At 33.9% G+C, this 27,628-nt stretch overlaps 1 protein-coding gene across 2 annotated transcripts in view; it reads right to left on the bottom strand.

The window, feature by feature from the left end:
• EML5 (EMAP like 5) overlaps positions 1–27,628 on the bottom strand; it is a 130,034-nt gene that overhangs the window by 44,518 nt on the left and 57,888 nt on the right. For both annotated transcript variants that reach the window (XM_064486176.1, XM_064486175.1), the window contains exons 11-21: positions 23,922–24,089; positions 23,142–23,248; positions 22,437–22,555; positions 21,001–21,191; positions 16,813–16,914; positions 15,334–15,427; positions 14,258–14,358; positions 9,362–9,564; positions 8,620–8,731; positions 7,446–7,573; positions 2,058–2,199 (exon numbers count right to left, since the gene is read on the bottom strand). In XM_064486176.1, coding sequence (XP_064342246.1) covers positions 2,058–2,199; positions 7,446–7,573; positions 8,620–8,731; positions 9,362–9,564; positions 14,258–14,358; positions 15,334–15,427; positions 16,813–16,914; positions 21,001–21,191; positions 22,437–22,555; positions 23,142–23,248; positions 23,922–24,089 — 1,467 coding nt within the window. The remainder of the gene's footprint in view (positions 1–2,057; positions 2,200–7,445; positions 7,574–8,619; positions 8,732–9,361; positions 9,565–14,257; positions 14,359–15,333; positions 15,428–16,812; positions 16,915–21,000; positions 21,192–22,436; positions 22,556–23,141; positions 23,249–23,921; positions 24,090–27,628) is intronic.

Below are 27,628 nucleotides of genomic sequence, written 5' to 3' on the forward strand. Positions count from 1 at the left end.
AAGATAAGAGAATTTCCAACAAATCTTTATTATGGAAACTAAAACTATATTTTAGAAGAAAATGATAAAAGAAAAAGTTTGAGATACAAGAAGAAAAGGTGAACAAAGAAATGTATAAGGATAGATAAACCTAAGTAAACAATGATTGACTGCATGATACAATAATAATGTCCAATTTTGAAGGGAGGTTAAAAAAAAACCAGAGATCCTCAAAAACCAAAAAAACCCAGAACTACCATATGATCCAGCAATTACACTTCTGGGTATTTATCTGAAGAAAACAAAAACACTAACTGAAAAGATATGTCAACCCCCATGTTCACTGCAGCATCATTTATAATAGTCAAGATATAGAAACAACCTAAGTGCCCACGAATGGGTGGATGCACAAAGAAAACGTGGTATAGATAGGTCTGTATGTATATATACACACACACTAGATTATTCACTCTTAAAAAAGAATGAACTCTTGCCATTTGCAACAATATGGATGGGCCTTGAGGGCATGATGCTAAGTGAAATAAGTCAGACAGAGAAGGACAAATATTATATGATCCCACTTACATATGGAATCTAAAAAAAAAAAAAAAGCTCAAAGATATAGAGAATAGATTGGTGGTCGCCAGTGGTGGGGGTGGAGGGTGAAGGAAATCAAAAGGTACACACTTTCAGCTATAAAATAAATAAGTCACGGGGATGTAATGTACATTGGTGACTACAGTTAATAATACTGTATTGTAATCTGGAAACTGCTGAGAGAGTAGATCTTAAAAGTTCTCATCACAATAAAAAATTTTATAAGTATGTGTGGTGATGTTACCATAGTGATCGTTTCACAATATTTACAAATACTGGATCAATATGTTGTACATCTGAAATGAATGTAAAGTTCTATGTCAATTATATCTCAATTTTAAAAATCTGATAGGTATTAAAACCAAGTATATTCCAAATTTGACTTGTCAAGACTTTCAGTGGACTTGTGAAGGAAAAAAATTTTTGGTACAGTGGTTTCCTGTACCAAAGAGGTGTGCTTGTGGTTTTAGAATCTTACTATAATCCTTCACATTGAAAGTTCAAGTACAAAACCACTGGTAATTCTCTCTAGTTTTCGAGAATAAATAAAGGAATATAAAGCGCACACACACATCCACACACACACACCCACCAGAGAATGAAAATGCTGGATATCAATAACTTGTAAAAAAAAAAAAAAAAAAAAGGGAAGGACAGTGACTGGAGTTCAAGTATTCTAGAGATTGTGATTAACTTCAGATTTTTAGTTAAGTACATGTGTTAAATATTTAATAATAACCCAAGAAGAAGAAAACAGACTCTACTTTCAGGTCAACAAAAGGAAGTAAAAGTAAAGCAACTGACTAAATTACAACATGTTACATAACTTCAGCTTGGCCCTCACAGCACTAGGCAATTCTTTCCTTCATCATGGCTTATTCTATCACGTTTCTTACAGTCACAATTCCCAACTTTTTCAACCAGAGCTCCTCCTACAATATTCCCATGCTATAAAATAACATTCCCTACCACTTTACTAAGAAATATGAAGCTATCTACATATCCTCATCTGGCCTAAGTTAATAGTAACAGCTTTGCTCCAACAACTGAACCCCTTGTTGCTCTATATTGATAGGGTAACCTCATTTGCCTCCTACAAATGTACTCAGTTCTGTTTCAACCTAAAATATCCTCCCCTCAACGCTGCTACCCCTTTTAAAGTCAAGTCCTTCTTAGTTTCTGATTCTGAATTATACATAATTCATAGTCATAAAGGGTAGAAAACTTAGCTTCTGTTTTCTTACTAGATTTGTCTTTCCAAAATGATATTGGAAACTGGCTCAGGATAGGCATGATCACAGGAGGTCCCATAAAGCAAAGACTGCATATATAATTAGTTTTCTTTATATAGCATCGTGAGCAAGTGGGCATAGAATAAATACTTAGTCTTTTTTTTATATACCTACCATTGCTTTCTTACATTTGTGAGGGTTAGAAAATTGTGACAATTTAATCTATGCTCAAGTCTGAGAACCACTTACCCTTTTTCAGTTTCCGGACAGCCAACATACAATGACTAGGAGAGAGATCCCATATTCTTAAGGTTTTATCGTCACTTACAGTAGCACAGATGGGCAGATAAGGATGTGTAGCCAAACCCCACACCTCTCCTTCCATGTGTCCCTATAAAGAAAACACAGTTAAGATCAATGTAACCTAATGATATTTGTATTTAGAAGAAAATTAAATACAACAATCAATAATACATGAAAATGATAGGATAGTAAATGATAGATAAATCTAATAAAACTTTTCTCTTTATCTTAGGAATGTACCTTAAAATACCTTCATAACAACTTTATCTCCCCAGTTGCAATGTAATCAAGTTACTATTAAAATCAGCTTCAAAATCCTACAACATTCACTGGGTGAAGAAAATAGGAATGGGCTGCCCTGCAATGTTAATAATTGCCATACAGGAGGGACCTCCTGCATGACAGAGTAAGGAGCGCTGAAGACCTGCTCATCAGTGAAACGGGTGGAAATTATTTAAAAGAAAATTAAGTCTCTGGAAATGGTTTCAAGGAGATAAAACAAATGAAGAAACATTTACTCAAGAAAATCTGCTAAAATTCAGTAAGACAGCGAGAGTTTACTGTATTTGAACCAAGACCCACTCGTTTTCTCCCTCTTCGCAACTCACGGACATGAAAACTCCATACCAGATTGATGTAACCAAGAATATGGGCTGTCTCTCTCCCCAGCCATTAGTTGGGAAGCTTTCTTCCCAGAAGGTGTGGGTGTCAGCGTCTTCCACCCAGCTCCCAGTTACCTGCTATTGAGGCTAATTCTTGTAACTACCGCTGAGAGGTGGGAGCTCCTTTTTTTTCTACCCACCTCCTACTCTGAGATGGAAGCTCTATCTTAGATGCAGTGTCACTGAGGCCTCAACATCAATCCAAGAAGATCTGAGGCTACTGCTCCGTCCCCACCAACTGAGCATTCAGATCTAAAGCAAGGGACGCTCAGGAACAAAGAAGCATTCCATTGTTTTCATGCTCAAATCCAGAACCTTGAATAAGAAAATTGTCCTGGAGGGAGAAGCAAGCCATAAAACTGTTCCTAGCCTCTTCTCAAAGGAACTGATTTCATTTACTACAGTGCCGGAAAGCTGAAGCCTAAAGGTGTTCTCAAAAACAGTGGAGGTTGTGATGAAAGATTAATTGGGAGGCAACTGATAAACTCAATGGACATGAAGGCTAAATTGAAGATCAGCTAGCTTGTCTAGGAGAAACAGGAAAATCTCATAGATTAGCTGGGAGGAGATGCTTAAATTCAGAACAAACCTCAAACATTTAATCTAGGGAAATATCCCTTTTAGGAAGCCTAAATTTGATTGGTTTCGTCTGTGGAGCAATTTATGCTTCAGGGAAATGCTGAAAACAATAATCAGTGATCAATTAATAGAGCTTAACAGCTGGACATGGTTACAGAAAGACACCATTAAAGAGGAGAGAACACTTCCTAAATCATTTTATGGAGCCAACATTATCCTGATACCAAAACTATACAGACATCACACACAAAAAAACTACAAACCAATATCCCTTATAAATATGGATCCTAAAAATCCTCAACAAAGTATGAGCAAACTGATTTCAACAACATACAAAAAGAATTATATACCATGACAAAATGGGATCAATCCCAGGAATGCAAGGTTGGCTTAATACACAAGAACCAATTAATGCAATATACCACTTGCTTTTGATAAGTGATTCTGACAAATTACACAATCTTTTATAATAAAAACATGCAGCAAACTAGGAATAAAAGAGTCATTCCTCAATTTGATAAAGGACATCTATGAAAAATCCATGGTTAACACAATTCTTACAGGTAAAAGACTAGGAGCTTCCTCCCTAAAACTAGAAACAAGACAAGGATGTTTATTCTTATTACTTCTATTCAACACAGCACTAGCAGCTCCAGGCAGCATACTTAGGTAAGAAAAATAAGTAACAGATATCCAGATTGGAGAGGGAGAAGTAAAACTATCTCTGTTTGCAGATGACATGATCTTGTACAGCATATAGAAAATCCTAAAAAATCCACCAAAAAACTATTAGAACAAATGAGGTAAGTTATTTTAACAAAATAACTACAAGACATGTACACTGAAAACTATAAAACATTGTTGAAAAAGTTAAAGAAAATCTAAATAAACAGAGATATCTCATGTTCATGGATATGAAGACTTAATATTGTTAAGAGGCACTAGTTCTCGAACTTATCCATAGACTATTGCTGCTACAGTATTGTACATGTTTTCTGGGTATACACATGAGTGCACCTCTGTTGTGTACAAACATTCCCACACTTTTAATTACTGTAATTTTATATTATCTTTATTTCTAGCATGGAGATTTTCTTTCTTTTTCTAAATTTTTATTTTATTTTATTGAGTTATAGTCAGTTTACAATGTTGTGTCAGTTTCCAATGTAGAGCACAATTCTTCAGTCATACATGAACATATATATATTCATTGCCACATTCTTTTTCACTGTGAGCTACCACAAGAACTTGTATATATTTCCCTGTGCTATACAGTATAAACTTGTTTATGTATTCTATATATACCTGTCAGTATCTACAAATTTCGAACTCCCAGTCTGTCCCTTCCCACCCCCTTCCCCACTGGCAACCACAAGTTTGTATTCTATGCCTATGAGTCTGTTTCTGTTTTATATTTAAGTTCATTTGTCTTCTTTTTTTTTTTACATTCCACATTTGAGCGATGTCGTATGGTATTTTTTTTTTCTCTTTCTGGCTTACTTTACTTAGAATGACATTCTCCAGGGACATCCATGTTGCTGCAAATGGCATTATGTTGTCATTTTTTATGGCTGAACAGTATTCCGTTGTATAAATGTACCACAACTTCTTTTTTAGCATTTTTTTATTGAGTTATAGTCATTTTACAATGTTGTGTCAAAGTCCAGTGTACCACAACTTCTTTATCCAGTCATCTGCTGATGGACACTTAGGCTGTTTCCATGTCTTGGCTATTGCAAATGGTGCTGCTATGAATATTGGGGTGCAGGTGTCATTTTGAAGTAGGATTCCTTCTGGATATATGCCCAGGAGTGGGATTGCTGGGTCATATGGTAAGCCTATTCCTAGTTTTCGAGGAATGCTCATACTGTTTTCCACAATGGCTGCACCAAACTGCATTCCCACCAGCAGTGTAGGAGGGTTCCATTTTCTCCATAGCTTCTCCAGCATTTATCACTTGTGGACTTTTGAATGATGGCCATTCTGACTGGTGTGAGGTGATACCTCATTATAGTTTTGATTTGCATTTCTCTGATTATGGCATGGAGATTTTCTGAAAAATTTCTTGACTATATTTGAATATTTTCTCTTCTAGGTGATTTTAAAAAATCTTTCCAGAAATTGTGAAAAATCTCATTAGGATTTGGATTATGATCATACTGAATTTTTTATTTGCTTAGGTTTTTAAAAATGTCTTTAGTAAAATTTTATAGTTTCCTTAATACAGGTCTTACAAATTTGGGGCCATTTTTAGCCCTAGTTACTATATAGTTTTCTCTGCTGACATGTAGAAATACTATTGACTTTTATATGTTGACTTTTCATATATGCACTTTATAGGACTCCTTAAATAGTTCTAATAATTTTTTAGTTTATTCTCCTGAATAGTCAAGGCATAGGGTTATAATCTACTCAGTGTCATCCATCTGTTTCCAACCAACACTTACACCTTTTATTGTTCTGTTTTATTTTACTGGATTGGCTAAGACCTCATATGCAATGTTGGACAATAATAGTGAGATCCAGTATCCTTGTCTTGTTCCTGATATTTAGGAAACAGTAGATATTTAAAATCTTAAACTCAGTAATAAATATATAAAAAAGAATGCCATTCATGACTTCTAAAAATCTTTTCTTACAATTATGAAATTGTTTGTGTTTTTGAGGAGTTCTATCTATGGATTCATCTGTAATATTTTCCAAAATATCACAAACATGTTAAACACCATGACTCCATCATCTTTTTACTTCAAAGGAGTATGTGACTGAAATTAAATAAGACATGAAAGCTTGACAGTTAATTTAATATAAAATGTTTTGTTATTTGCTTACAAATTCTCCTTGTTGCCACAGGATATTATATTAACATTAAAGTATGTGCAGTGTTCTCATCTACATGTGCTGTCTGGTGTCTTAACAGTAGTGAAGTGGGGGTTGGAAAAGAAATCAGAAGTTAGATTGATGAGACTATTACATGGAGAAGTAATTTACATGTATGAGATAAAAAGGCGTTTTGCAGATACGTTATGGGCTTACTTTAAACCATTTAACTTATGTTCCAAAGTAACTGTAATTTAATGTTGGTAGTATAGCAAATTATGATGAATAGCTTTGACTGTATGTTTAAAGTCATATGTTCACAAGCTTAAATCTGGATATCAGAATTTAAGCAATTCTTGAAATGTATTAATGTCTCCTTAATATACTGATTACAAAACAGAAAGAGAGAGAGAGAAAGAAAAGAAAAGAAAAGAAAAGAAAAGAAAAGAAAAGAAAAGAAAAGAAAAGAAAAGGAGAAAAAGAAAGAAAGGAAGGAAGGAAGGAAGGAAGGAAGGAAGGAAGGAAGGAAGGAAGGAAGGAAGGAAGAAAGGGAGGAAGAAAATAATTCTTTTCCAGGGTAAAAGACAAACCCAAAACGTATTACTATACAGAGTTGCATGAGAACAATTTTTCATTAGGGTAGATCCTACCTCACCTGCTATGTTTTACAGTAATGAAAAACATAATATATATAAGAAATGTACAGGATATTAATATAGCATTCCTGATGGAAATGTTAAGGATTAGCTAATCCTGCTGATTCATTTTATATTTTTAACACCCAAATTTTCGTACTTCTGGATTTTTAAAATTATTAACGTATTTTCACTGATAAATGTTTTCAGCAATAAATTTAAGCATACATTCATTTTTTACTTTTCCAAGTTAGCAACCTGAGAGAAAATGAAGACTGTCATAGAAAAACAACTGCCTTAGGTTCAACAAATATACTTAAAAGAAATAAATTAAATATGAAATAAATGGACTGGGTTAAATTAATTGTGAGTGGCTTTTCTTTATATCGGCTTCTCGTTCTGTGATAAGAAATTAATGAAAATATCTGCAATTATTCTTACACGATAATGAGCATATTTATTTACTGATATCTACTCATTTAGCTATAATTACATTAAAATTTTTTGTCAATATTAACCTTAACGAGTATTTCCCTAATTAATTTAACATTATTTTTTTACCATTGCCAACTTTTGGCTCTTATGTATTGAATCAATTGTATACAAAAGGGAAAAAAGCATATTAACATTAAAATTACCTGGACCAGAAGTGTTATTGGGCCACTTTTATCCACTTCTAGTATCTCACCGTTCTTTGTGCCAACTAAAATATGACCATGTCCTAATGATATGGCACGTATAGATGGGTTATCTTCCAAGAGAAGACCTAAAATGTTAAATGGAGATGTTCTTCTAGGTATGAAGTTACTACAATACAAGGATGTATATACTGCCAGTGATGCTATTTTGACAATGCAAATCATGTTATAAGGTTGCTTCCTCCCATATTTTAAGTATTCTAATAAATGTACCACATTTTTCACAATCATTCAATTTACTAATCTCAAGAGTAAGTAACATTTATATACTACAGTTCATGATTCTATATTATCCCAGATCCCCTACAACTGGTCTAACAACTGTTTCTTTTCTTTTCATATTTGCCCCTCATCCACCTCGTGACACTCTTAGGGCACATACAATATTCTGGTCAGTAATTTTAATTCAATTCAACCCAAGATCAATTCATTTATGTTTACTGTGCCCTAAGCAGGCCTCAGAGATATACTAGTAAGCATGATGGAGCCAAACTCCTGCCCTCATGGAGCATACAATGAGGAGAACAGACCCTATGTGCAGAGCATACTGAAAAAGGAACATAAGGGAATTTAACCATTTTTGAGGGGGTGGGGGATGAGAGTGAATTTGACAAATGAGTATATAGTCAGATAATTGGAAGAAGAAGGAAAGAGGAGAAACGGGAAATTCTAGGCAAAATTGACAGCATATAGAAAGGCCTGGAGGTCAGAGACACTGTGATGTAGCTCCTTAATGCATTGAGAGAATGAACGGGCAAAGGAAGAAGGGCCTGCAAGGCTAGAGAGGGAGGGCCAACGAAATATCAAGGGGAGACAAAACGCCAAGTGTGAAAGCAAACCTCTGACTGGTGGTAAATGTGACTCACATGGCAATTTTCTTTGAAAAATTTAAAATGTTAAAAATTAACCTTAATAATCTTGTACTTATTTGTATTTTTACTATATGTATCACTGAAAATTGATTTTGAAAGGACAACAATGATTCTGGTATCCAGTTAAGTGGCTTCTCTGCCCACCTAGAAAAGCACCCATGTGCTCCTCCCTCAGTGACCACCCACCCACATTAATGAGCAATTAATCTTTTTCCTAAAAAGCAGATTAAATCTCAAGTCACCTTTAGATCCTGGGGCCAAAGCAGCTCTTTTTATAGCATAGGTCTTGAGACATCTTTCAAAGGAGTCATCCCAGAGAGCTACTACCCCATCTTTTCCCCCAGTCACAAATCCCTAAGAAAGTGAAAAGTTTCAGTTAACAAAATCTAAATATTTAAAAAATAATAACCTTCTTTATACTGAAAAACTCTAAAGGAAAGAATATTTATAGCCAAACGTTACAGCTTATAGAAAACACAAATTAGCATAAGAATCCATTATGTTTTTTTAAACATCAACATGGAATCTGCAAAACTATTTACAGTGACACTAAACATTCTACTTTTCGGATAGGACTTTAAAAACACAGTTTGCAGTTTGGAGCCATAAGGTAACTCCACCCCTTTCAGCAGGTTACATATATTCTCCCGGAGGCTTCATAATCTCATATTCTAAAAAGAAAGGATAAAAACAGTTGCTACCTCACAGAATATGGTGATTAAATATATAAAGTACTTAAACAATTTTTGATACATAGTAAGTTATTAATAAATATTAAGTTAAAAATTTTTTTAACAGCAGACCTATTCTACTCTGTGTTCAGCAGTTTGAAAAGAAGAATAACATATGGCCAGGAAGAGTCTAGCTCACAAATTATTATTGGGTAGCTCAGCTAAGCACAAAGGTAATGCGCTTTACTTGTGAAAATGTTCTGTACTCCATGATCAAATTGTGTTTAACTTAAAATACCTTTAGGTTACTTACTTTTTCCAATGCATGCATACTGAACACTGGCCCATCATGTGCTTTAACTGTTTTTACAAGAAAGATGTCTCTCCAAATACACACGTCTCCTGTGGATGTTCCAGAAAAAGCCATCTCTTCAGTCCATCCATACACTGCACACATCATAGTGTCATTTTTCCCCAGTGTGCCTACGTAGCCTTTTCTTCCAATCAATCCTCCCCCTGGTTCATAAAAAATATTATGAAAGTACCACTTTCAACTCTATGAAGTATAAGCAGTAAAATTCTCTTCTACTGTTGCTGTTCTTATTTAAAGAGAAAGACATGTAACAGTAAGGAGAGTTAAAAAGTAAAACATAGGTCTCTCAATCAGTGGCTTGTGCAACAACCTGCTTTGCTGAGCCTTACACATGGCTGCTTTTAGCACATAGCTTTTTGGATAAAAAAAAATACACTAAGTCAGTTTTAGTCAGTCTTTTGATTATATTTTTCAAAAATTTTATTATGACATATTTAATACAAAAGTAATAAAAATACAATAAATTCTTCTATATCCATTATCGATTTACATAAAATTACTAAAACAACCAAAATGTATACGAACCACATCTCCCTTCTTCACCCCCTGCTATTCTGAATGTGATGTTGATCATCCTCAACCACTCCCTTATACATATTCTACTACTTATTCATGAATTCTTAGGTAGTATGTCGTATTATTTTTCATGTTTTAAAATTCTCTATACATACCATCCTGTATGTATTCTTTTGCAACTTATTTTTTTCACCAACAATTTGTTGTGGAGTTTTATACATGTTTCACCTCTAGAAAACTCATTTTCATATTTATATAACATTCCATTACATAAACATAACATTTTCCTATTAATTGGACTTAATAAAGTTGCTTCCAAGATTTTGTTATTGCAAATAAAGCTGCTTTAAACATTCCTGCAAGAGCCTCTTCTATAAAAGTTGAAGAGATTCTCTAGGAATGCCTGGGAATGGCCACAGGGTATGTGAAAAAGGAACAGCATATAGATGAGAGGTATCATTTGTTGCCAAACTGTTCTCCAAAGCTGACACACCAAGGTAGCCTCCCACTAACAGTGAAAGGAGTTCCTGTCCTTACCCACCTCTGAGGAACACTTACTATTGTCAGACTTGGGGGATGTGAAATATCATCTGAATTTTACTGTGGTTTTAATTTGTATTTCTCTGATTATTAATGAGCTTTATCATCTTTTCCTATCTTAACTGGTCATTCATTACCTATTGATATCTTTTGCCTATTTTTTCAAGCAAACTTATTCATTCATTCAAGATATATACTGGACACTATTCAAGGCAGTGGGAGCAGAGTTATGAACAAAACAGGCAAGAACAAAACACAAAATTCCCTGCTTTCATGGAGCTTCCTGGTGAGAAACAGTCAATAAATACGACAAATTAGCAAAATACGTAGTATATTAGATGATGATGAGTCCTATGGAGAAAATGAAAGCATAGAAGGGAGGTAAGAAATGGGAGGGGTCCTTTTTAAGAAGGGTAGTTAAGAAAGGCCTCACTGAGAAAGTGGTATCTGCATGAAGACCTGAAGGAGGCAGCAAGAACAAGCTACGAAAAAAGAGTCTTCAAGACAGAGGGATCAGCAAACGCAGAGGCCCCAGTGCAGGAACATGACAAGAATCTTCAAAGAACAACTAGGGAGGCCAGTATGGAGTAGCAAAGAAAGTAAGGCAGTAACAGGAGACAGGGTCAGAGAGGTCAAAGGCAGCATTACAAGCCATTGTGAGGATTTAATTTTTACTCTACATGACATGGAAAACATTTGGGTAGCGGAGTGACAAGATTTGGCATATCATTTATTACCAGGTTCATTCTGATTTCTGGGTTGAGAGTAATTTGAATGGCAACAAAAATGAAAAGAGTTATCATCTGGGCAAGTGATAAGGGTGGCAAGGGCCTGGTGGTAGCATGGAAGACGATGAAAAGTAGTCATATTCCAAATGTATTTGGAAGACTGTCTTTTCTTACATAGCAGCCACAGTTGTTAGTGAACTTGCAAGGGCAGTTAAGTCAAGTGGTGAGGGGGAAAACAGATTAGACTTCTCTCAAAGGAGGAAGATAAATCGCAAATTTAAAGTGTAAATAACTGTTTGGACATCTTTTAGTGCATAGGGGAGAACAGAAATTAATTAGCAATGGGAGGGTCGAGCTGAAAGAGGGTTTTTGTTTGGTTTTACTTAGGGTGGAGAAATAACACACTGGTATGCTGAAAGGGAAGAGTCAGTAGAAGGGAAAACTGATGATACAGGAGAGAAAGGGAAGAAGAGTTGGAGTGATGTCATTGAATAGGTGAGAGAAGGGATCTAGTGCACAAGTGGAGGGACTAGCTCTCACCAGAGCACTGATTATCCATCCAGAGCAGGGTCAGCACACTACCAGCTGTTGGCCAAATCCTGCTACCACTTATTTTTAGACGGTACCCACTGGAACAGACTCACAGTGGTAATGTCGATTTCGTTCTCTGCTCCCAGAGCCTGCCGCCTTGACTTTTGGCTGCCTGAGCTGGTCACCATCTACAAGATGAGGACTTTGCTAATGGCCGCTGCTGGGCACCTAGCAGTGAAATCACAGTCCAGGAGTTGCCTTGCTTCTGGATGTCTGACCAAGTTGAGAAGACAGGGCTCTCCAGGAGAAGACACAGTAGGAGCTATGTGTCATTAGGGCAGAGTGAGGCTGACCATTGTGCCCCCAGCCCAACCTGCCAGCCCTGTTCACCACAGCAGGCTGATCTTGGAGGGAATATCTGTAGGTAACAGCAACTGGGTGCAGATTGGGTAAGGCAGGGCAGGAGTTTTCTCTCTTGTTCTATAGGTACCTACATAATATTCTTGATTTTGTCCCTGGATCTGGAAAGTCTAAAATATTTACTATTTGGCCATTTACAGAATTTTCCACTTCTGGTTTAGGCAATCATTACTGGGTTTTCTGATACACACAGCATAACATATTCCTATCGTACAAGGTCATGTCATTATTGCATTTAAAAACTTTCAGTGGCTCCCTGCTCCACCAGCCATTGAATAGAATTCAAATTCCTTAGAGGAGAGACTAATAATTCATAATTTGGAGTTCTCAAAGCCCAGATCTGGGATAGGAGGTAAGAAGCTTCCTTTTAGCCTCAGTCCTAAGTCATCTTTAACTTAGTTTACATAAAGCTATGCAATTAGAGGGTTCGACAGATGGCATTTATTCAGATTAATAAAGTGGTTACTTATTTCCCAGTGGATGAGTGAACTCTGGATCAGAGCCCCAAAGTGAGAAAAGATGAAATGCACCAAAATCTTAACATTTATCCTTTTACGGTTCAGTTTCAGGTCTACTATATGTCTAATCAAACTTGAGGAAAAAATTTACTCAGTTGCAAATCTTTTCATCTTAAGGCTATTTTCTTTCTTTAATTCTCTTATTTCAAATTTATAGTTTTTAAAAAATACTGTAATAATAATAAGCAATAATAAGCATTATTTGCTGAGTATTTGCAATTCCAAGTGACTAAGATACTCAAAAGTTTTGTTTAAATGTATGGGAATGAAAAGTACAAATGAGAAGATACTTCTTTTTAACTTTGTAAATGTGTATACACCATGATCTGATGAGTTTGTGATGAAGTATTAAATCCAAGTCTGAAAATCGATTCGTGTCCTAAGTAGTTTATGATCTAAAAGTTAATTCAGCTTGGAAAATAGCTTCACAAAGCCTGTTCTTTTCTGACCTATGTTTCACTTCTCTCGATACCTATGTATTTTATCTGAAAGGTTTAAGTGTACTGAGACTTTGATGTCAAATTGCTTTAATGTATAAGTATACTATTCTATTCAGAAAAGAGATTTTTTTTTTACTTTCAAATGTGAACTTCTTCCACAGCCATTAATTTACTAAATGACTAAAGTAATAGAACATTCCATTTCTGTATCATTTTATAGCACTTACAGAATTCTGACACAACTTTTCATTATCAGTTTAGACTAAAAAACATGTCTAACAGAAGAAGGAAGTCTGGACATCACTTGATTAATCTCATAAGTTAAATCCTTTTGTAAATATGAATACTATACCAATGAGCCAGTAAAAGATAAAATAAATCTAAATATTTTTAAACACTTTTTAATTGAGTTATAGTAATTTTATAATGTGTCAAATTCCACTGCAGAGCACAATTTTTCAGTTATACATGAACATACATATATTCATTGTCACATTTTGTTTCGCTGTGAGCTACCAAAAGATCTTGTATATAGTTCCCTGTGCTATACAGTATAATCTTGTTTATCTATTCTGTATTTTGAAATCACAGTCTGTCCCTTCCCACCCCCCGCCCCCTTGGCAACCATAAGTTTGTATTCTATGTCTATGAGTCTGTTTCTGTTTTGTATTTATGTTTTTTTTGTTTGTTTGTTTTTTGTATTTTTTTTAGATTCCACATATGAGTGATCTAATATGGTATTTTTCTTTCTCTTTCTGCCTTACTAAATATTTATTTAAAATGTATCAAGACAACTGTGAAATATTCTTTTTAAAGTAAACTTTTCATTTTGGATAATTTTACATTTTCATAAAAGATGTAAAGATAACAGAGTGTTCTCATATACTCCTTGCCCATTCAGTTTCCCAAAATGCTAACATCTTACAATACTATAGACTACTCGTCAAAACTAAAAAAATAGTATGTTTAATACATTACTATTAACTGAACTCCAGACTTCATTCAGATTTCACCTGTTTTTCAACTAATGTCTCTTTTCTGTTCTAGGATCCAATCTAGGAAACCACATTGCACTTAGCCAAATCACTTTTAAAAGTAATAGTTTCTTAAATTTCAAAGGAGTAAAAAGAAGCACTTCCTTACCTGCTCTACGCCAAAATTTCATGTGTTTAATTCCAGCTGTAATTAATTTATCAGGCACGTACGGGTTCATCTTTACAACAAAAATCTTATCTTTACTTCCTCTGAAATAAATATCAAAATGTTTTAACTCTGAAGATAAATCTCTCCTATAATAATCTTTTGCCTAATCCATAACCTATCTTGATTACCCTGTTGCTAAATGCTTGGCCCACTTGTCTCTCAGGTTTGGGCTATGTAATCATGCATTTGTATGTTTAAAATTTTGTCATTAATTTATTAACTCTTCTCAACAGAATCTTAAAAGGTAGGAACAGTGAGAATTGAACTTTTGGGTAGCCCCTACTATAGTCCTGTGCACAGAGAATGCCATTTGTGGCATGAAGGAGTTAAAGAAAACACTTTTTTTTTAATAGTACTCTGCTATAGCTTAATATAGCCTTTCTAAATACAAAATCCTTCTTAAACTATCTTTTATTTGGGTACTGTCTGAAAAAAGCATTTATCTGTATTTTAAAGTGTTTTACATCTCACTTTAAGGAATAGGAAGTTAAAAAAACCGACACTTAATTATTTCCTCCCTGAAAGCAATTGTTAATATTTATATTATTATAGGAATAATAATGCTCATTGTAGAAAATTTACAAAATGAAAAACATAATGGAGAAAATAAAAATAATCTGTAGCTTCTTTGTGATACATGTGTGTATGTATCTTCTTTCACTTAAATTTATAATAGGAGCATTCTATAATGTTTTCAATGACTACAGAATAGCTTATCTTACAGAGAATTATAGGTAGAATTCACTCAACCTATAAATGGAGATTTTAGATAGTACCTACCTCCAATCTTATACTATAGTTACATTAAAAAGTAGGTTCACAAGGGATAAACCTACAAATGAATCCTGAATCCCTTGTCTTTTTTGTCATGATTATACTATTTACTCAATGGTAATAAAGATAGCAGTGATAAAAAAAGTTATGTTTGCCTGATTTCAAAACTATTATAATTAAAAAAACCTGAAAGTCCAAGAAATTTCAGCATCTCGTCAATGCAGTATCAATTTTTCCCCTACCTTGCTATTGACAGCTTCTCTCCTTTCTTCCAGTCCCACAGCACAATAGTGTGGCTATCATCTATTCCGACTGAAGCCAAACGTTTCCCATCCGCTACGAAAAGTAATCAGAGAGGTAGACTGTCCATTAATATTCATATGATAAAAAACATTCAGCACATATTCTGATACCACAGCACTGTATTTAAAATTTTATAAAATAATATTAAATGTTAGGCATGCATACAGCTATAGGGAAAAAAACCCAGAATTTATAAGGAGGGGGAAGAATCGTTTCTCAATGTATCTTAACCTAACTGCTAACATTTTCTCTGACCTCATTTACCTTATCTATCTACCAGTTTGAGGAGGGGAAAGAATGAAGATAAGTAGAAAAAAGAGATTTTAAAGAAGAGAAGGAAAGGAAAAACAAGGAAGGAAAAAATGAATCACGCTGATGAAATTCACCATAAGAACTCTCCAGTGACATAAGAAGTCAGAGGGATTATGAAAAATTAATCAAATGAAAAAGACCACATATTGCTGTTAATATGACTGTTTTTGGTGAAGGTCAATTATTTTAGTTGTTTCTACTATCAAGCAACAAGTAATGACTATCTGACAAATGACTGAGCCAAGTCAGTCATACTGGCAGGCGTGCATATGTTTACAGGTTGCAAAGGCTCGATCTGTAAGAAAACATTTGCCACTCTGCCACACTTTCTGCAAGCCTCAATTAGTTCATTATCACTACCGGTGTTATTTTTCTTGTTGACTCCCTTAGTTTCGCAGTTTCTTAACCTTTTGCAGATTTCTGAATATATATATGCATTTTCCCCACAAACTCTACTATGAATAATTCACTATCACTTCAGACAGAGCAGCAGAAAGCACAAATTTATGGTCTCTAAATATAAAATTCTCTATTAATGGTATTTCCCCCTCTTCTGAATCCACACCCTAGCTTTTATTATAGATCTGTCTGTAGTTGTTAAACTTTTAAATATGTAGCAAAGAGCTAACATGATCTAAAACTATTTCGATAAGATAGCTCAGAATTGTCACTTCATAAAAATGTTATAAAACAAACATTTTAGTTGTCACCTCTTTCTTAGCTTTCAATTTAAACATTTTCAAAGTTTATTCTGTGGCTGCAAAACATTAAGTGAGATCAGGGTTTGCCCAAAGCAGGAGATACATACCACTAGTGGTAACTGAGATGGTTTCAGAGGTTATGTAAGCAAACATTTTTTATTTTAATGGAAACAACTTCACATTAGTGGGTACTAAAAATTATACTCATTAAATTATAATTATAAACCAGCTAGCAAACCCATACTTTCATAGCCTTGATTGACTTGGAAAACAATACGCACAGTGGATAAAAATTATGGAGGTCATTGCTAAATGACAAGTTTAGGCAATGCTCATTTAGACTAAACTGCTATGTATTGCCTCTGCATTTTGATCATTCTTACTGAGACAGAAAAATTGCCTTACCTGAGAAATCAACAGCACAGACACCATATTGGTGGTAGCCCTTTAATACTGACAATGGTTTAATGGTCTCTGTGTCCCATATGTGAATTGAGGGATCTCTGCCTACCTAAAATAGAAAGCATTACAAAAGTCATTTTATATAATTAAACCATTTATTTTCATATACATAAAAAGAAATAAAACAGAGTTTACAGCCTTTGTCTTATCTGCTACATTTATCAAATAAAAAATATAAAGCAGACTGTATATGTGACCAACATTTTTGTCCTTACATTTGTTGAAAAGCTAATGAGACTAGGCTCAGTGTTTCTTGGAATGTTCTAGAACCATGTGGTTCCTCAATCTTATCTGATACTTCATGAATAAAGATACTGCTTACTAAGCACCAATTATTGGCAGTGTAACTATGCTAGGTACAATGAACACTAAGACATTTAGATAAATTTGTAAACTTATTGGGAAAACAAGATATTGTCAGTTAATAAGAACGTCTGGTAATATATGCTTCACGAGGAGGAAAAGGTTGTAGAGAAAATCTTCATGGAAGAGATGATACTTGACCTGGGCCTTTAGAAAGTGTAGGTCTTGGATTGAAAAAAGCAAGCAAGTAGGATAGGCTAGGATAATGGTGTAAATAAAGATAGACAGGGATGAAAGCACGAAGCAGGTTAAGAAGACTTAATTTTTAATTATTTCTTTAGACTCAAGTAATCACTTTCTTTTACTATACAGATTAAGAGACATAATAACTTTGCCTATAAAGGCAACTCCTGAAATAACTAATATAGCTGCTAATTATCATTATTTTTGAAATTGTTTTTATATAAAGACATAAATAATAATACTGCAATCAGTATTTCACTAAATTATTAACTGTTTTCCTTTGTCCTGTCAATTCTCTACAGATTTGCTGTTTTCTATATAAGCTGGAATTCTAAACCACCATTTTGAGTTACTTTTGGTTTAGGTTTCTCACAGGTGATATGTGCTGCACCTGTTAACAAATGGTTTTTCTCTTGTTAATCTGTCTTTTTGTTAGAGTCCCAGCTAAAAACCTAGGACAGCAAAAGGTCAAGTTTTGCCTCCCCTACACTTGGTATCCAGAGATGTCCTGTGGGCATACTGACTTTTAATTTAATCTGGCCTGAATTCCCTAAGATTCCAGACTTATAGTAGTAAATGACCGGTTTTTACACTGTCTTCATTCCAGTAGGACCATAGTAATGTCCAAACTGCTTGTCACAGCACAATAGGTCCATAATTGTGTTTTAAGAGGAACCATTTATATAAACTAAAGGTGAAGGCAAATGGTGACCCTGAGGCCCCCATTTAATTAGTTCTTCCACTAATGTCCATCATGCACTCTATGATTTGAATACCATTGAGCTACTCACAGTTCTTTAAAGAAGCTGTGTTTTATTTTTAGTTTTGCCCACTGTTACACATGATATAACCCACTTAGAACACTTTTCCCAACCTCCCCACGGTCAGGTAAACTACTTAACTCAAATGTCATCATCTCTATGAGGGCTTCCCTGATTCTATTAGGCACAATCAATAAGTCCTTTATTACATTCCAGAAGGATTTTATACATATCTCTACATTAGTGTTTCTCAGCAGGGGGGGCGGGTTACCTCCCAGGCAACATCTGACACTGTCTGGAGACATTTTTACTTGTCACAAGTGAAGTGGGTGGTGTTACTGGTACCTAGTGCACAGAGGCCAGAGACGCTGCTAAACATCCTACAATGCACAGTATTGTACACAAAATGTGTACATTGTACACAAAAATGCAATGATCCTCACAACAAAGAATTATCTGTCCCAAAATCTCAATAGTGCCGAGGTAAGAAGCCCTGATCTATATGTATGACTTTGTACCACAATTTTCTGGCATGTCCGTCTTCCCCCAGAGCATGAATGTTTCACTATGGCAAGAAGATGTTTTATTTATATTCCCAGCATATTTCCTGGTACACAGCAATGCTCTATGAATGTTTCTGAGTGAATAGAAGAAAGGAGGGAAGGAAAAGGAAGGAGAGAAAGAAAGATTGAGGGAGGCACAAACAAAGAGAGGAAATATGGGAGAAAGAAAAAGGGAAAAATTTTCTCTCCTTTCAGGGAAGCTAACATGCAAGCTGCCTACCCTCTGCCCCCAACATATGCTAGGTGGTATATTTACACAGTTTAAAGCCAGACAGACTAAGGTCTTTAGGCTTTACCACTTATTAGCTGAGAGATCTTTAAGAAAATTATCTAATTTCTCTAAACCTAAACTTCCTCACTTATAAACTGGGAGAAATGGTTTCACTCTCATAGAGGTGACGTGAGAATAAAATAAATACACATTAAGAAACTAGTAAAGAGCTTACAAACAGTGAGAATTCATAAACATCACCCCTTCCCTTCCTTCTCTAAGAATATCCACATAGAGAGGTATTATTTAAGACTTTTCTCAGTGTTCTCTATTTCATTATTCTGCTTTTTACCTTGGTAAACCTGCATATGTTACTATCATGATTGTAAAATAAAAACATAGTCATCCTGTTTGTCACAGAAAATCTGATAGATAACTTATTTTAAATAATTTTTAAAAACCAGATTCTAGTCTTTATGTTTTTTATACTTATGCAAAATTTTTTTTAAATTAATATTATCCTGACAGAAAGAAGTTAAGCCAGAGCTCTTAGATCCAAATTCAAATTATAATAATAATAATTAAAGCAGTAAAATTCTAAGGAAAATTATAGGAAAAAAGTTAGGGTAAATTTTATTTGCACTAATAGGTAGAACACTCCCTGGCATAAATCACAGCAATATTTTTTTCAACCTATTTCCTAAAGTAATGGAAATAAAAGCAAAAATAAGTAAATGGGACCTGATTAAATGTAAAAGCTTTTGCACAGCAAAGGAAACCATAAACAAAAGGGAAAGATAACCTACAGAATGCGAGAGAATATTTACAAACAATGAGACCAACAAGGGATTAACTGCCAAATATACAAACAGCTCATATAGCTTAATATCAAAAAAACCCCAACCCGATTAAAAATTGGGCAGAAGACCTAAATAGACATTCCTCCAAAGAAGACATACAGATGGCCAAAAGGCACATGAAAAATGATCAATATCACTAATGATTAGAGAAATGCAATTCAAAACTACAATGAGGTATCACCTCACACCAGTTAGAATGGCCATCATTAAAAAGCCCACAAATAATAAATGGAAAGGGTGTGGAGAAAAAGGAACCCTCCTATACTGTTGGTGGGAATGTAAACTGGTGCAGCCACTAGGAGAACAGTATGGAGATGCCTTAATAAACTAAAAACAGAGTTACCATATGATCCAGTAATCCCATTTCTGGGCATATATCTGAATAAGACTATAACTTGAAAAGACACATGCACCCCAATGTTCACAACAGCACTATTTACAATAGCCAAGACATAGAAGCAACCTAAATATCTACCAAGAGATGAATGGATAAAGATGATGTGAGGCATATATATATATATAATATACACACAAACACACACACACACACACACACTGGAATATTACTCAGCCATAAAAAGAATGAAATAGTGCCATTTGCAGCAACATGGATAGACCTAGAGATTATCATATTAAGTGAAGGAAGTCAGAGAAAGACAAATATAATATGATATCACTTATATGTGGAATCTAAGGGGAAAAAAAGACACAAATGAACTTAATTAGAAACCAGAAATAGACTTACAAACATAGAAAACAAACTATTTTACCAAAGTGGAAAGACGTGGTGGGAAGGGATAAATCAGGAGTTTGGGATTAACATATACACACTATTATATATAAAATAAATAAACAACAAGGACCTACTGTACAGCACAAGGAACTATATTCAACACCTTGTAATGGCCTATAATGGAAAAGAATCTGAAAAAGAATACACACACACACACACACACACACGTATACATATAACTGAATCACTTTGTTGTACACCTGAAACTAGCACAACGTTGTAAGTCAACTATACTTCAATAAAAATTTTTATTTGTAATATGAAAATAAAATCCTATTCCAAAGAATTCTTGATTTCCTAGAATACAAAAGATGAAGAAAAAAGTGGACTAACCTAACTTGAAACCCAAACAAAGGTCTAACCTATCTGGTCTGTTTCATACAGGTTTTCAAAGAACCTACCTGGCCTGTTGCCACATAGTCTTTCAAAGGATGAATAGTCAGGCAGAGAATATCATCATCATGACCCAAGTAAAAGCGCTGTGTGTTCTGCTGTCGATTATAAATGACACCCACTGCTGCCACATGGTACACAATTTCACCAATTTGAGTATAAAACAGATTACTTCGACAGTCATAACCTCTGTAACTAAATGTAGAAAAACAAATCATGTAACATCAACTTTGGCGTTTTACTAGTGGAGACTATGCAGAGGACATTCAATTTGCAGTTCTGCGAGATACTGAACAATTAAAACAAAATACAAATATCTCAGATCGCATAAACTTTTATGAATGCTTTGATTACAAAAAGCTAAATCCAAGGTATAATACTGAGTGAAAAAAGTTAGGTGCAGAAAAGTGTATATAGTATACTACTATTTGCATAATAAGTATGTACAAAATTTGTATATTATAAAACAAAAAGTTGCTTTTTTTAACAAGTGAAAGGGTATAGAAAATAATATATGTTTGTACATACATAAATATTTCTAAAACTAAGTAACAGTGATTACCCTTGGAGGAGGAGAAATGATGGCTGGGAGGGTAGACATGGGAAGATTTTTAAAGTGTACCCTTTTATACACATTGTTGAAGCCTGAGAATATAATATATATATATAATATATATATATTTCAAAAATAAGTTTAACCAGCAATTTTAAAATTATACATTTCCAGAAAAAAGTAGCCAAATCCTTTAAAAAATGGCCAATACAGTTCTATTTATAGCAAATTTCTTTGCACTTCAAAGAAACCCAATTCATAAAACATGAGTATATAGAAATTTAGTCCCTATTTTAACACTGGAGAAAAAATAGTGTTAATTGTTACTAAATAAGCCCATTTTCATAGTCCTGAAAACATTATCAGTCAGGTAAGAAGATGATTACTAGATGAGGGGAAAGAAAGAATTGGATTGGAGACTCTTGTTCCAGGATGAAATACGAGACCTATATTGCCAGATGTTCAAAGAGAATCCACAAACTGTATTTTATTGAAATTAAAATATTAAGGTCAAAATGCTTAAGCCAAAACAAGCCACAATATCATTCCAAATTAGACATATTTAGGGGAGATGATAATCTCTTACATTTCATTTATTTTAAGACAAGAGATCCATTTATATAAATGCTAAATTTTTGTAAGACAAGTTAATTTTTATTTAATAAACACTTATATAGTGCTTATTATGTGCCAGACAACATTCTAAGTCATCACAAGCCCTAGCTTATTTACTCCTCACCAGAACCCTGTGAAGTGAGTACTGTTATTTCCATTGTACAGATGGGGAAATAGAAGCACAGGGAGGTTAAGTGACTTGCTCAAAGTCACAGAGCTAGTAAATGTGAACCACAATTCAAATACAAAGATGAAAAATAGTAATTTTATACCCATGAACAAAGTGTAATCGGATACTATTTCCTGGAGCCCACTCTCTTCTCTTCGAAGTACCAATCTTTTGTTTCTCCTTGTACTGTTCTTTAAGCTGAGTTAGATCTTCTTTGTAAACCTTTAAATAATGTACAGAAGTAGAAATTTTCTTAGAATATATATTAATAAAGGAGTTACAGATTCCTTTATAGACACTGTGGTTATTATGATCACTAAAGTTTTAACAACTGTCAAATTGGAAGGTTCTTTATGAAACTTACTTCCTTATAAAGACAAACTGATTTACATTTTCTATGTATCACACTGACAAAGACATATTTGGTTTCCATGAAATTTTTATACTTTGTAAGAGATCATCTGAAAGGAAATAAATAGAAGTGTACTGTGACAGAAAACACATATAAAATAAATTACAGGCACAGTATATCAAGCACTTAATATAAAGAACATTTTATCATGTATAGCTGAAAAATTGTGCTCTACAATGGAATTTGATACATTGTAAAATGATTATAAATCAATAAAAAATGTTAAAAAAAGAACATTTTACACAAGTACTTTAACTCTTAAAGGGGGAAGTAGCCACATATTTCCTGGAAAATTAAAAACCACAAAAGATAACAACAGATAAATAAACAACAGGAAGCAAGATAAAGAGGAAATCAGACTTTTTTAGGGAAAACTCATGTGATAATAAAAATTACCTGCCGACGGTAGGTGAGCTGTGTCTCTTGTTCAATTTCAGAATCCAGTTCTGGAACATCAGACAGATCTGAGTCTGATTCATCACTATTAGAGTCAGCCAGACTTTCTGCAGTTTAAAAAGACAATACATTACTTATTTAAAGAAGATTCATTTTTCAAAACAGCACGATAAAATTAATGATTAAGGGCTGACTGTGCCAACTGACATGGAGACAAGCCAGAAAACAATCAAACAAAATTACCTATTCAAGTGACACAGATGTCAGTAAACTGTACTACAGATTATCTTCCTCTCCACTCACTGCAAACTCAACAGTTCCTTTAAATCCCTTCACTGGCTCCCCAATGACCGCTACATCAAATTTAAATGTCTGTGCAAATATAAGTGAATATAACCTATAATTAACATGAAAAATAGCTAGAAAATACTATATGCAACAGATTAACTGACATTAGATAATTTTTCTCTGTCAAAAAACACTTATATAAAACCTAGATACCCATCTCCCAGAGAATGCATTAAATGTTTGTCTTCCTAATGTGTTTTTCACTCATCATTTGATAGATTAAAATGTAACCGAAAGTACTAGGTATTCCATGCTTTGTGACATCTGACTTTAAACATACAGACCTAATATTTTAATTTAAAATTTCCACTAATAATAATCTATACTGTTAACATATGAGGCTAGTGTATATTTCAATAGTAAAATTGTTATTTGGGGGTTACTGAAGAACTACTTGACAGAGAAATTGTTTAGGCAGTGTGTACTACTCACCTTGAGGTGCTATGTGAAGAGCATCTTTCAGTTTTCTTTCAGGAATAAATTTCCACTGAAAGACAGAGTGATCTGCTCCACCAATAGAAATAACCCACTGATAATCATGTGACCATCTGACATTAGTTACATGAGCTGAATGGCCAATATACTTTTTAAACTTGGCTCCTATAATAAAAATATACCTTTAAATTGGTAAACAAACAATTTCTACACCTGAACCAATACATCCTACTTCTATTCTCTTAACTATAATCAAAGAGCGAAAATGTTAACTCAAAAATCTGATGAATGAACAAATGTATGAGTCTATAACAAGATATGCAAATCTTTGCTCTACTGATTCACAATATAATTTGGTAGGAACCACAAGGGCTGTGAGGCATTCTTACTGGTCTGAGAAAAGCCTGTAGCCATGATTGCTTTCATATTAAGATACTTGAATGTTTTAGCCTGAGGCCCTTCGTCTTAAGTGACATTGACCAGTCTACTCCTCCGCCACTATTCTCAGCCCTAGCAGCCAGAAGATCCTTTTAAATCTTAAGTCATCAGCAAAGTACTAGCAACATATAAAAAGGACCACACAACATGACCAAATGGGATGTATGCCAAGAGTGCAAGATTGGTTCAACATCCAATACTGTTGAATACAGCATACTGTATTAATCAAAACAAAATATGTCCAGTTGTTCCAACAACAGGCTTTTACAGACATTTTAAAAGCCTATATATTTTATATAATGTGCTTCAGTGTGGGTTGGTCTGATGTTTCTTCATAATTAGATTCAGATTTTTTTTGCACAGGCAATGTTGTGTCCTTTTGGATACATCATTTCAAGGAGCACAGTTCTATCACAAGTGATGTTATTAAGTCAGCAGCATTTGGTTAAGGTGTTATACACTAGATTTCTCCAACTGCAAAGTTTTGTTTTTTAACTTTGTTAAGGAGTTGTTTGTAAAGGAGTTATTTAATTTTTAAAAATCTTTGTGATGACAGGAACCATTTTGTGGTTACCTAATAGACATAATACATTTCCTGTATCCTGCTTAGATAAACCTGATATGTGGCAACACGTACATATCCCTGTTAAAGTACACTAACACAGTAATGCTCAGCTTCATTTTGATAATGTTTTAAAAGTTTTATGTGAAGTTATATAAGGCCTGCATGTCAGGATGGCAAAGCTCCATCAAACTGGAGAAAAACTTTCACCTTGGCCATGAATTTAGGGATAGCCATCTTAAAGCATAAAGGATTTGACCAAAACTATATAAATTACAATTTACTGCTGCTTAATAGTAATGCTATTATTTTAGGAATCAATTTTTTTATGTAACTTAATAGAAGTCAGTAACTTTCTAGATGGGTAACTTGCCACAATACACTCAGCAAAGTCCTACAAGGTCAGATTTAGTTCCATCTTCCTCATAAGAGAATGCATTATTTGCCTGTCAAGAGGACTTTGGCTACTACTTCCTTTGATGGGGCTCTTTACATACTCTTAGGCACCTAAAAGGCAAAGCCAGAGATTCTAGCAAATAAAATTCCAAGTTTTTAAGATGTACTAATTTTGTTATGTTTAGAGCAAATGAAGAAGAGTTATCTGAGCACCCATTCTAATTGATTATACTGGGTGATAGCTCTAAGAAAGGTGTAAATAATCCTATAAAATTATTTTCTCTGTGACTTTTCAATGATCAGCTCCTCTGGAAGAACCAAGGCAGTTCAACAAGAAAGTTGTGGAGTAAGTCTAAAGGAAGCCAATTATTCCTAATCAAAGGGACTTTATTAACAATTATTTAATAATTAGCACTGTTTATCTAACTGTGTTCAACAGTCATCTTAAAAGTGAACCTAGATGTCATATCTTTTAAGAAGTGATCCTGACTCACCAAGACCAACCATATCCTCCTATATGCTTCCAGAATTCCCAGTGATCACCCTATGTGATTATATTTATGACACTAAAATGTAATAGTCTATTTACTTGTTAACTCCTCTAATAAATTATAAGCCCCTTGAGGACAGAGATGGTATCTTGTTTACTATATATCCCTAATGTTAAATACACAGTAATCATTCACTGGATATTTCAAGAGAAAGAAAGGGAAAGAAAAAGAAAAATCGTATTTTCCTTTATTCTGCCTGTACTCTTGAGATGGAATGCTAGATTGTAGGGCAGGGAAGAAGAGTAGTGAAGGAGAAAGGAGAGGGCATGACCTCCAACCTTTATGATTCATAAAGGGGACAAAACTTCTGATGTAAAGTATATTAGAGTTGAAATCAAAAGACTGGAATTTGAGTGTCAGCTTGATTACTTAATAGTATAGAAGCAGGAGCACATCCTTTACCCTCTTTTAGACTCTATTTCTATTTTAGTACAAATTGGATTATAAGTTCTCAAAGTCCCTTCATTTTTAAAAACTGACCTATTATAGGAAGTGATAAAAAGAACAGCGAAGGCCTAAACAGCATGTCATCAATTAGGACTAATACCTCAGAGAAAATATTTATCGAATCAAGCTACAATGGCCACAGAAGCTTTCCTTTTAATTTAAATTTAATTTAATTTAAATTTAAATTTTAATTTAATTTAAATGAAAAGAGAATGATAATTCTTGACAAGGATAAGGTAATATACTGAAATATTTGTTTCAATGATCCTATTTCTTTTCTAATTTGTTTTAGGGTATATTTAAACACAAAGTTCATATTAGCTAAATCTCTTCAATAAATCATAACAATATGACAAAAAAAATTTTTCCCATTTAACAATATTTGATTACCTTAAAACTTCTAGATACAAAATATATGAGAATATCTTTTTGACTCTAGTAAAAGTATACTTCCTTAGTACATAAAACAGCACTGTTCAGAAAAAAAAAGAGAAACTTACCTGACTACATTGAAATTAAAAATTAGTCAACAAAAGACATTATTAAGAAAAAAAAGCCAAGCCACAAACTGGGAAAAGACTTTGCAATTCATAAAAATTACAAATCATTCGTATCTAGAGTATATAAAATTACTTCAGTAAAACAATAAAAGAAACAACTCCACAGAAAAACAGGTGAAAGATACGAGCCTGTGTTTGACAGAAGAGGAAATGCAGAAAATAAAAATATACTGAAAAAAGATGGTCAAATTCATCAGCAGTTAGACAAATATAAATTAAGACAATGTGACAACATTTACACTAACTAGATTTACAAAAATTAAAAGTATGGCAACACCAACTGCTGAAGAGGATGTAGATCAACAGGGTTTGTAAAATGGTATAACTATTTCAGAAAACAATTTGACATTTTCTTACAAATTCTCTATGACCCAGCGATTTCACTCCTAGGTATACATCTTTGAGAAAGCTGCGTATAATAGCAAAAGACTGAAAAGAACCCAAATGTCCACTGACAGAAGAATAAACACATGTACTGTATTATATATTCAGAACAGTATTTTACACCATGAAAAACAAATACACTAGAGCTACATGCAATAGTATGGATGAATCTTAGAAAAGTGGCGCTAATTCCCATCATAAGTTTGTTTCATTGTTTGATATTTGTTTTGTTTTTCCAATGAATTTTCTCCTGGAATCTAAAAAAATATTTTTACCAAATGTAAGTTTTCTTTGTCAATAAGTACAGAAGGAGTTTGGCAATTATTAACAGTGATGAAGGTGTTAGACTAAAGCAATCCGTCCCTC

This window comes from Camelus dromedarius, chromosome 5 (genome assembly GCF_036321535.1).
Source record: "Camelus dromedarius isolate mCamDro1 chromosome 5, mCamDro1.pat, whole genome shotgun sequence".
Lineage (NCBI taxonomy): Eukaryota > Metazoa > Chordata > Mammalia > Artiodactyla > Camelidae > Camelus > Camelus dromedarius.